We start from the raw sequence: 12,891 nt of genomic DNA, 5'->3' as shown, positions 1-12,891 counted from the left end.
ATTCTGTTAAACTATTGACAACAGATGGCTGTGCAGAAGCACAAAAGTAAGCTTCACATTGTCAATTCCTTAATGGAGAAGGCGACAACCCAGAAAGAACCCATGGCTAAATAAAATTGATTAAACAGCTCTAATATATATATTGCTCTGAAAGTAAATCAATCTACCACAAGCCACTGAGACAACAAAATTACGACATGTACAAGTGTTTGGGGCCACAAAGGCACCCCAACTATTCCACTGTCAGCAGTGACAAAACAAAATGAGAGCAATGAACATATGGATATTATCAATAAAAATTTACACATTGCCAAACTTGCCCCTGATATTGAATATGTTGATAATGAAGTAGAGTCTGACCAGGGTTGATTGTATGTGCTCTAGAAATATGGTAATCAGTTATTGCCCCACTAGTAACACCAGTTTATATAAATTGATGGAAAATGCAAAACTGGAGGAAGTTGAAACAAACCAGACACAAATTAAATGATCTGGAATTAATAATGCAATTGAAAAAACTATTTCACTCAATTCACTGTAACATCAAAATTGGTGGGTAAAAAACCCAAATTGTGAATTTTTATCTGGATCTCTGTGATAAACAAGGTCAATGCGACTAAAAAAAACCACACATAGTACAGATATATAGAGTAGAAGCAAACTAGAGGTAACCAATTCAACACTGTAATTAAATCTTTGAATATTATTTTTATTGGTATAGATATTGATTTTGTTATCAATAATTAAAACTAAACTAAACATCATTGTATAATACACATATGTTATTTCACTTTACTACAATCTGTTGATACCTGTATTTTGGCATGGCACAAGGTCATGTTTTCTCGGACTGTTAAAGATATCTTTACACTAAATCCATTGGATAATGGATGTGTATGGATTGTTATTTAAGTCTTAGATATATGATTTTTTTATAAATTGTTATTGGTTTTGAACTAGCTGTAAGTAACTGCAAGTATTCTCAGATCTGTACATAGTGTTTTTTGCTGTTGTTAGAGATGAGGGATGGGTAAATACCCTGCCACGTCTGGTTTTGTGTTTTTGTTTGCTGTTTTTCTGCTTTGTATCAATCTGATGAGTTAAGCCTTTTTCAATTGATTTTTAAAGTTTGTTTTTATGTTCTGCTGTTACACAATGGTCCCAGGCTAGGGGAGGGTTGAGCTCACACAAAAATGTGTGATCCTGCCGCATTCTTTATGTGCCTGGCTTATAATTGCATACATAATACATCCACTCCATTTGAACTTTGGTGGATAGTTGTCTCAATGGCGATCATACCACTCCTTATTTTTTTAAGCAGGGTCTATTGTACTTGTAAAATAGTGTTATAATCATTGGAAATTATTCAATGATTTAGGTTTATTTAAGATTCAATTATTATTAATTTGCTGGAAACAATTAATTAATATGCATAAGCATAACTCAAACCTGGTCATTTTTTTTTTTTGCAATCAAATCCTATGAAAAAATTCAGAAAAAGGTTTTAAATAATTTGTGGTAACGAATTCCCTAACTTAATAATTTACTAGTATTACATAGATTACACTCATTAAAATCCAAAACACCACTACAGACACCAGCATAGCGAACGAGTTCGGATATATAAACACCGTAAGAACAAAAGAACATCACTGTCCAAGAAGGGAAAATTAACAATAGGGAAAGTAAAATCATCCCTTTTGTCGTTACGTTTTGTGTACAGTTTTTGGTGTAATACTGAAATATGTAAATCTAGGAAAGGACAGTTATTGCTGTTGATATTAGATTTATTTTAAGTCAGTTCCTTTGGGCAAATTTCAGTAGTATAGTAAGAGAATTTTTTATTCTCTAACGAAAAATATCATCAAAATAACAGTAAGTGTTGTTGAATTTATCAATTAAATGGAATTTAGATGGTTCTTTACTTAGTTTTGCCATAAACTGTGATTCATAACAGTAAAGGAACAAGTCTACTATTAAAGGGGAATATTGGTGCCCATAGGAATACCTACAATCTGTCGATAAACATTATTGCTGAAACGTACATATCTGTTGTCAAGGAGAAAATTAAATGCTTTAATCATCTCATCACCACTCCAGTAAGTTTCTAGCATATTTACATTTCTCATTAGAGAAAAAGTCTATATGAGTTGCAGCAAATAATTTGTAACCAGATTTATCAAATGACCATTTAATTAGATAGGAAAAATTTTGGAATAATTTTTGCATTGTATATTTTTACAGAAGTGCAACCTAAAGAGTCAATAATTAACAATTAATTTTGTATCAAGGTATAAATTGAGCTGTAAAATAAAGTGCCTATTCAATTAAGTTATACAAGAGATATCTACTATGGTCAATTAAGATTGGCTTTAAAGTGGAGGCGATTCCAATTAATATTCCCACCTTTGAGTATAACTGTATGTAAATAATGACAGTTGTCAATCATACTGTATTGTATCAGTCCTCTTACTTGACTAAGGAAAGAATTAGAATAATAGCATTAAAAAAAGTGTGGGAATCAACTTTGATATCAATAGATATAAGAATATACACATCTTATAAAGCTTTGTGAGTCTTTTTCTTTGATAAATATTTATTTTGAACTATTCTTTTATTTCTAGTCCATTGTTTGTCCTTTAAATATTCACATTAAACATTATGGTCCCTCATCCAAACTTCAATGATGTGATGGGTAATGGGACATTATTTGAATAAGCTGTAAGGCTTAAAAGGATTTAATTTCCCTTCCATAACCCACCAACATCTGTACCCACAAATCATTTACTACATTAAATTTCTTTTTAAAAAGGATGGGGAGATATATGTATTGGCTTATCTACCACCTTAGCAATCACCCGTGCATCAAAATTTTCTTTAAATGCTGAGCAAAGACACATTGATAATTTGTTGACAAATGTTCACATTAAATCCAAAAAACCTCATGGCTAATTTAAATAATGACCCACATCCATCACATCCTCGATGTTTGGATGAGGGTCCATTACAAAAATGAAAATAACACTTGATAAATTTCATGCTTTTTCTTGATCAGGAATGGACAACTGTAGTTCTTAAGTGAAAATGGGTAGAAAAAATCATTTAACAAGATATGACATCATCAACTGACAAAAAATTACTGGTAGGGAAATACAGTAGGTTTCATATACATGTATATAAATAAATACTATCTTTGGACTTTCATATGAGTTAAATAGCATTTCACACTGCACAACTTAATACTAGTCTGATTAGGCCATATCAATGTAAATATTAAGTTTTAAAATGTGGAAAGGCAAATTAACAGGTGTTACAATGAAATTTTTGAAAATATTTCTTTGAAATCAAATTATAATCATATACTAATTTGTTTGGAATCTCTTTCTCATACTAACAAATAAAATTTTCACAGAATGGAAGAGATTTGTACTATGTTTTTCTGGGGTTTAATGAGAGAAATGTTGCCATTTTATTAGAGGCTTAATGTCAAATGTGTTTAGAAGTTTGAGATAGAATTTTTGACAACTCATCTCGCATTACAAGAATTTGTACAAATGATACAAATCTGAAATAGTCAAAAAACAAAATACTTCAAACTAGCATGGCCTTTATCTATCTTCATCTATATCATAAGATTATTAATCAAATATATAATATTGACAAAAATGTATCAAATTAACATTTGAATCAAACATGGCCTGCCCCAGCTCTTCTAAGTTATGTCAATTTTGTGATGAATCTTCTATTAAATGGAAGTGTAGCACCTGTGAATTGCTTTTGTGTCAACTGTGTAATCAACAAATTCATTCAAAAATAGCACTATCAAATGAACATTATGTTACTAATCTGGAAGACTGTGGCAGTGAAGATGCTGTAGAAACCACCCATGAATCTTACTTAAACAAACTACCTTGTTCAACACACAGGGACCAGAAGTGTGTATTGTATTGTAAGGACTGTGATAGGCCAGTGTGTTCTGATTGCTTGATTGAAGGTCATCAAGAGCATATCTATTGTAAACTGGATCATATTTATGACAAGAAACTGAAAATCATACAAGACATGAAAGACATGATTGAATCAGATATTCCTCATTTCAAGGAGAAAGAAGAGAATTTGCAAAAATTGCTGTCTGAAGGAACTATACAATATACAGGGAATAAAGATAAAATTACAGAATTTAAAGATAACATTGTAAAATATGCTGATGGACTTTTATCAGACCTAGATAAACAATGGAAACCAACTGAGGACCTCATAACAAAAGAAATACACTCTGTAAGACAAAGAAAAGATGAACTGGAGAAGAGGAAAATTCAGCTGGACCAAACAATGCGCTCCCCATTTGCTGGTGGTATTTTGGTAACCAGTTTTACTCTAGACAAACCAATGCCAGATAAAACTGTTAGACACATGGAACTAAAAGAAAGAAAATTCGTTCCAGGAAAACTTCCAACTAGTGTTCTTTTTGGAATGTTTTATAATGTTCCAGATTTTCAACTTCTTCAAACTTATCAAAATGTGAATTGTACTATTAGTAAATTTATCAAGTGTGATGATAATTCAGCTTTCATAGGAAGTGATTTAAGTATGGTCTTACAGAAAGTATCATTACAGACTGACAGAATGAAGAGTGAAAGAGAAGTAAGACTGTATGTGTATGACATGGCAATGATGGACAATGGAGATTTACTGATATCATTAAAACAACAGAATTTAAAACTTTATACCAAAGATGGCAAAATAAAGACATTTAAGTCGTTTGCCCCTTTGTGTACATTAGGTGTTCATGTGAATAATCAAAATGAAATATTTGTAGGATTTAGTGAATCAAGAGTTGTATCAATACCTAAGGTAGGCAGTGTCAGAAGAGTTGTACAGATAAATCAGAAAGGTATCATACTACATACTTATGAGCATGATATAGACAATCAGAGACTGTTCATATGGCCAGCCAAACTCTGTACTAAAAATAATTTTATATTTGTTGTAGATTATTCAGACCATATTTGGCATGGAAAAGGGAGGGTGGTGGTGATAGATAAAGGGGGACAACTCCAATGGACTTATAATGGAACATTTGATGAGTTTTATCCTGAAGATATAGCAGTAACCTCTACAAATATGGTTATAGTTATTGATAGGTACAATTATGTCCTACATGTATTAAGTCCTACTGGGGAGGTTATTGTATGTAAAGAAGTCAGAGATTTAGGTATACAATATCCTTTCAGTCTAAGTATTGATAAAAATGACAAACTGTGGATTGGGACTAGGCAACCTAAAAAGATCCATGCCATAACGTTGATATAATGATAGTCATGTAGATATTAAACATTTTATAAGTAAAAATGTACAATATAATACTGTTACCCTATTTTATTTATATTTTGAAAACACCCACTTAGCATATCTATTTCCAAAAAACAATCACATGAATCATAAAAGTAGATTATCTAAATTTGATAATATATAATATTACAAAATCTGATATTACATATTTATAAAAGAGAGGCAAAAGATACCAAAGGGACATTCAAACTCATAAGTCCAAAAAAAAAAACTGACAACGGCATGGCTAAAAAAGAAATAGATCAAAAGACGAAAAACAGTATACAAAACACAACATAGAAAAACAAAGACAGATAATATAATATATCAATTGTGGCAATCAAAACAGGAATCTATTTCTAAGGTTTAGATAAAAGGAATAAAATATCAAAACAGTATGATAAAGACAGACAACACAATGTAGAAAAAACTCCAGTGCTCCAGGGTTTATAGTCATTAAACTTTCAACAGCTGACATTCAATCACAAACACCTGTAAACATGTAAACAGCAGATATTCAATTACAAACAACTGTCAACAATAAAGGCAATACAAGTATACCGCTGTTCAATAGTCATAAATGGATTTAACTGAAAAAAATCGGGGTCACAAACAAAAACCGAGGAAAACACATCAACTATAAGAGAAAAACAATGGAACAACAGAAACACTGAACTGCTACAAAAACAAATGCCAACATACATAGAAACAGACTATTTGATAACAACTGCCATATTCCTGACTTGGTACAGGACATTTTAAGAAAAAATGGTGGGTTGAAGTGGTTTTAATGCTAGCCAAATCTCCTGCTTATATGGCAATGTTAAAAATACCGCTAAAATGAAAACATTACATGACAGGAATACAGTACAAATAAACACAAGAACAGAGAAATACATAAATAAATAATATAATAGTACATTACAACATGTAAACCACAGAATAACAACAAACACCTCAAATTAATTTACGACAGTACACAAGTACAGCACAATAGAATTATGAACTGTGTGTCATGATGTATCAATGCCACAAAAAATGACGTCACAGGTAAATTTCTTAAAATAAAATATAAAATTGGGATTAAGTTTATAATGGTGTTATTTTATGTATTTTCTAACCATTACAAGAATATAAATATAGAATTTTGATTAATGGTGCAATTATTTGTATTTTCTAACCATGTTGGATGTATAAATAACAAGACACGTCTAATAGCAATGCAAATTCACACTCCCAAAAACAGTCATATTCAGGAATAAGTCACTTTTGGTACTTAGTAGATCAGACGATGTAGATGGTCAACAACCAACACTCAATCACTAACAACTGTTAATTAACAGCCTACATTCAATCACAAACAACAGTCAACACGTCATCAGTAAATATTCAATCATAAACGATTGCCAACATGTCAACAGCAGATATTCAATCATAAACAACTGTCAATGTGTCAACAGCAGATATTCAATTATAAACATCAGTCAACAGCAAACATTCAATAACAAAAAACTGTAAACATGGCAACAGCAGACATTCAATTCCAAACAACTGTCAATGTTTCAACAGCAGATTTTCAATCACAAACAACTGTCAACGTGTCAACAGCAAATATTCAATCCCAAACAACTGTCAACAGCAGATATTCAATCCCAAACAACTGTCAACAACCACCATTTAATCACAAACAACTGTCAACAGCTCACATTCAATCACAAACAACAGTCAACATGTCAACAGCAAATATTCAATCATTAATAACTGTCAACATGTCAACAGCAAATATTCAATCATAAACAATTGTCAACATGTCAACAGCAAATATTCAATCATAGACAACTGTCAACTTGTCAATAGCAGATATTCAATTACAAACAACTGTCAATCTTTCACCAGCAGTTTTTCAATCACAAACAAATGTCAATATGTCAACATCAGATTTTCAATCACAAACAACTGTCAACATGCCAAAAGCAAATATTCAATAACAAACAACTGTCAATGTGTCATCAGCAAATATTCAATCAGAAACAACGGTCAACATGTCAACAGAAGAAATGCAATTACAATGTAACTATCAACATGTCAACAACAGACATTCAATCACAAACAACTGTCAACGGGTCAACAGCCGAAATTCAATCACAAACAACTGTCAACATGTCAACAGCTGACATGTCAACAGCTGACATGTAAACAGCAGATATTCAATCAAAACAACTGTCTACTTGTAAACAGCAGATATTCAATCACAAACACCTGTCTACTGGTAAACAGCAGATATTCAATCACAAACACCTGTCTACATGTAAACAGCAGACATTCAATCACAAACACCTGTCTACATGTAAACAACAGACATTCAATCACAAACACCTGTCTACATGTAAACAGCAGACATTCAATCACAAACACCTGTCTACATGTAAACAACAGACATTCAATCACAAACACCTGTCTACATGTAAAAGGCAGACATTCAATCACAAACACCTGTCTACATGTAAATGGCAGACATTCAATCACAAACACCTGTCTACATGTAAACAACAGACATTCAATCACAAACATCTGTCTACATGTAAACAACAGACATTCAATTACAAACACCTGTCTACATGTAAACAACAGACATTCAATTATAAACACCTGTCTACATGTAAACAACAGACATTCAATCACAAACACCTGTCTACATGTAAACGGCAGACATTCAATCACAAACACCTGTCTACATGTAAACAACAGACATTTAATCACAAACATCTGTCTACATGTAAACAACAGACATTCAATTACAAACACCTGTCTACATGTAAACGGCAGACATTCAATCACAAACACCTGTCTACATGTAAACAACAGACATTCAATCACAAACACCTGTCTACATGTAAACGGCAGACATTCAATCACAAACACCTGTCTACATGTAAACAACAGATATTCAATTACAAACACCTGTCTACATGTAAACAACAGACATTCAATTACAAACACCTGTCTACATGTAAACAACAGACATTCAATTACAAACACCTGTCTACATGTAAACATCAGACATTCAATTACAAACACCTGTCAATATAACAACCATAGACATTTAATAACAAAAGCAAATGCCAACAGCAGACATTCTATTTTTAAATAACTGTCCACATGTCAATTGCTAACATCCAAAGGAAATATCCCACTAAATGTAATCAGTCAGTAATATCTAGTACTCAAGTAATGAGCTTCTACAACAATGGCATTGATATATATGAAGCTCCTCACTGAAGCTCAGAACATTCATGTAAACTAAATCAAAAAGGTAAAAACATCTTGCTTGTATACATATCTTGTATTTTATTGTTGTGTAGTTAAAAACAGTCCTTATATAAACTTATTTAGTTTATGAAACAGAAGTAACATTACAGATCCCGGTCTAATTTGCTACCTATAGCATCTATACTATTTCTAAATAAAATAAAGAAATGTGAACAGATTTGATTGATAACAGAATTTCTTTGTTTTGTATCATTAAAAGTTTCAAATTTGATATTCAATACTACTAACATTTCAAGTGAGATAAAACTGCCATCGTAACAACAACAATATACAACTTGGCTTGAAAAGATATTGAAAGAGCTTTCTCTTACAAACTTTCTATTGTCTAACTAAGCTGTTCAGTTTAAAAATCAATGCTGTTTCAGACAACAAAAATATATTTCAATATAATAAAATCAATGAGAAATGAATTCCAGGACTATTTAAAGCCAATATTTAAACGTGAAAAACCTGTGACGCTGTAATATCAGCTGAGGTCGCAGTTATAGATTTTTATGAAGGATATGAATATTGATTGGTTTTTCACACCAATAAATGAGAATAAATTAATAATTAACAATGTTTATTAGTATTACTAAGGAAGATATAATTCTTTTGAATCAAAATACTATTAAACATTTCCATATAACAGTAAATCACTACCTTACAATGACAATAAAGCAAGGCGGGGAGTAAACCTGAAGGAAATATCATCAGGAGTAGAAAAGTTGGAAAATATGAAACCACTATAGACACATTGTATCAAAGCACTTTAAAATTAATCTTCCTTATGATGACAATAAAAGTGTGGAGTAAAATTGAGTAGAAAAGTTTGCAGATAAGAGTTATAAGTTATGTTAGACTCTGAATTATCCCAAGTCTAAAATTATCAAAATAGAAAATATATATATATCTTATAAACAAGTCTAAATTGAAAACCTATGATTGCGTTGTATAAAAACCACAATTTTTATACGTGTGCATGCAAAACAAATTTCTTGGTAGAGGAGTCTAAATACAGCACAAACAACATTTTCCAAAAGACCAAAAAGTGAAAAAGTATATTTCAACAAAACACATTTGACCAACAGGTCGAGCAACTGATGTTCTTAAACCCTGCTGACTGCCATGGCAATTGCCAAATAAACGTATCACAAGATGTAACAAAATGGATCTAATTATCAATTTAATACCAAACAGAAAAACAATAAACTTGTGGAAAAGATGGTATACCGCAAACATGAGGTGCAAAAATATATCTTATAATCTATATTCAACTACAGAATATAAAAAAATGTTATAGAGAATAACACATACACACAGAGACAAATTACAAATCTATGATGTATTATGAAAATGTCCCCCACATATATGAAAAGAAGCTGATAAACTTTTTCAATAGTTGGTCAACTAAAGCAGCCTCAGTAATGCTTTGTTTTATGTATCTTTGTATAATCTATGAATTTAAGTAATCAGTCAGTGGAACAATATATAGCAATACTTCATGCCCAGTGTAAATAATAAGCTTCAGTTTTTGGTCATGCTAATATAGATCTTTATCTCTCACCTTCAAAAGCATTGTCTAATACTCCTTGTCCCAGATCTTCAAACACACGACGTTGACTAGCATACTTAGAACCAGGTTTATCAACAAGTATACCATCAGAATCTTCTGTAAAGCCATCGTGGGACCTAAAATTTATAACAGAATAACATAGTCAAATAAAGTGATAAACATTAACTAAAGAACTATTACCAAGAATATAGCTACCAATATAATAAAATGCTCCACTGGGCGCAGCTTGATACGACCGAAGAGGTCGAACCCTGAACAGTTGGGGCAAGTATGGACACAACATTCAAGCTTGATACAGCTCTGAATTTGGATTGTGATTAAATATTTGACACAGCATAGGTTTCTGACACAGAATGAATGTGGTCTAAGAACTTAAAAAATTTTAATTTACCTATTCAAACCATATCATCATTATTTGCTTTTATATATAAATCAGAAATAACCAGTTTAAAATGGAAAATTTTAAAGAAAAAAAAGGAAAAAAAAATCCCCCCCCCCCAAATTTTTTGAACCCCCTTATGATTCATCACCCCCAAACTCAATCCCAGCTTTCCCTTTGTGATATGGAACCTTGTAGTACAATTTCAGAGAGATCCATACACTTGAACAAAAGTTATTGTCTGGAAACTAGAAAAATGCTTATTGTTGGCCCCTTTTTGGCCCCTTATTCCTTAACGTTTAGGGCAATTACCCCCAAACTCAAACCCAGCTTTCCCTTTATGATATGGAACCTTGTAGTACAATTTCATAAAGAACCATACACTTACACACAAGTTATTGTCCTGAAACTAGAAAAATGCTTGTTTTTTGCCCCTTTTTGGTCCCTAATTCCTAAAATTTTGAGGCAATTACCCCTAAAATCAATCCCAGCTTTCCCTTTGTGATATGGAACCTTGTAGTACAATTTCAAAAAGATCCATGCACTTACACACAATTTATTGTCATGAAACAAGAAAAAATGCTTGTTTTTTGCCCCTTTTTTGGCCCCCAATTCCTAATAGTTGGAGGCAATTACCCCCAAAATCAATCCCAGCATTCCCTTTGTGATATGGAAACTTGTGGTACAATGTCAGAGAGATCCATACACTAACACATAAGTTATGTCTGGAAGTTATGCTTATTTTTGGCCCCTTTTTGGCCCCAAATTCCTTAACTGTTGGTACCATAACCCCCAAAATCAATCCCAACCTTCCTTTTGTGGTATTGAACCTTATGGTAAAATTTCATAGAGAACCATTCACTTAAACTAAAGTTAGAGTGCGAAAACCAATGTGTCTTCGGACGACGTCGACAACGACGCCAACGTCATACCTATATACGACCACAAAATTTTTTGCGGTCGTATAAAAATAAGAAGATATAATTGCCAATGAAACAACTCTCCAAAAGTCATTTGTAAAGCAGGATACACTAGCCTTTTCTATTTCCCCTAGATGACCACTGGTCAATAACAATCCAATGTGTAATGGAAGCAATATGTGAATACCTTTCCAGAGCATTTAATAGTGATTTATTTTTTGTTGTGATTTGTAGACTGTAGTTTGTCTCTTGATCATTTTTTCGTTTTTTGCCACTGTGTCGTCAGTCTTGGACTACTGAGTTTGAATATCACTTTGGTATCTTAAATTTCTCCTTTGTTTTAAGTTGAAATGGATGTGTTTTTGATTTTAGTCTTCACTATAAGTATATGTCTTGTCTTGTGTTGTATGTACACCTGTCTATAAGTATATATGTCTTGTCTTGTGTTGTATGTACACCTGTCTATAAGTATGTATGTCTTGTCTTGTGTTGTATGTACACCTGTCTATAAGTATGTGTCTTGTCTTGTGTTGTATGTACACCTGTCTATAAGTATATGTCTTGTCTTGTGTTGTATGTACACCTGTCTTATAAGTATGTGCCTTGTCTTGGGTTGTATGTACACCTGTCTATAAGTATATGTCTTGTCTTGTGTTGTATGTACACCTGTCTATAAGTATATATGTCTTGTCTTGTGTTGTATGTACACCTGTCTATAAGTATATATGTCTTGTCTTGTGTTGTATGTACACCTGTCTATAAATATATGTCTTGTCTTGTGTTGTATGTACACCTGTCCATAAGTATGTGTCTTGTCTTGTGTTGTATGTACACCTGTCTATAAGTATGTGTCTTGTCTTGTGTTGTATGTAAAACTGTCTAAAGTATATGTCTTGTCTTGTGTTGTATGTACACCTGTCTATAAGTATATATGTCTTGTCTTGTGTTGTATGTACACCTGTCTATAAGTATATATGTCTTGTCTTGTGTTGTATGTACACCTGTCTATAAGTATATATGTCTTGTCTTGTGTTGTATGTACACCTGTCTATAAGTATATATGTCTTGTCTTGTGTTGTATGTACACCTGTCTATAAGTATATGTCTTGTCTTGTGTTGTATGTACACCTGTCTCCTACTTATGTGTGTCATGGTTGTGTATTCTGATGTGTTGTATGTACACCTGTCTCCTACTTATGTGTGTCATGTTTGTGTATTCTGATGTGTTGTATGTACACCTGTCTCCTACTTATGTGTGTCATGTTTGTGTGTTCTGATGTGTTGTATGTACACCTGTCTCCTACTTATGTGTGTCATGTTTGTGTATTCTGACTATATTAATTCTTGTTCAATCTTTAATTACCTGTGTAGTGATT

The 12,891-nt window shown here is 32.2% G+C and overlaps 1 protein-coding gene across 17 annotated transcripts in view; it reads right to left on the bottom strand.

The window, feature by feature from the left end:
• The window catches only part of LOC127702032 (kinesin-like protein KIF28P), an 89,107-nt gene that overhangs the window by 57,465 nt on the left and 18,751 nt on the right, over positions 1-12,891 (bottom strand). For all 17 annotated transcript variants that reach the window (XM_052206008.1, XM_052206018.1, XM_052206014.1 and 14 more), the window contains exon 6: positions 10,208-10,332. In XM_052206008.1, the coding sequence (XP_052061968.1) occupies positions 10,208-10,332 (125 nt within the window). The remainder of the gene's footprint in view (positions 1-10,207; positions 10,333-12,891) is intronic.

The sequence above is a fragment of the Mytilus californianus genome, unplaced genomic scaffold, assembly GCF_021869535.1.
Source record: "Mytilus californianus isolate M0D057914Y unplaced genomic scaffold, xbMytCali1.0.p SCAF_5, whole genome shotgun sequence".
Classification (NCBI taxonomy): Eukaryota; Metazoa; Mollusca; class Bivalvia; order Mytilida; family Mytilidae; genus Mytilus; species Mytilus californianus.
Note: the sequence above shows the minus strand (reverse complement) of the source record. Positions and strands in the feature narration are given on the sequence as shown.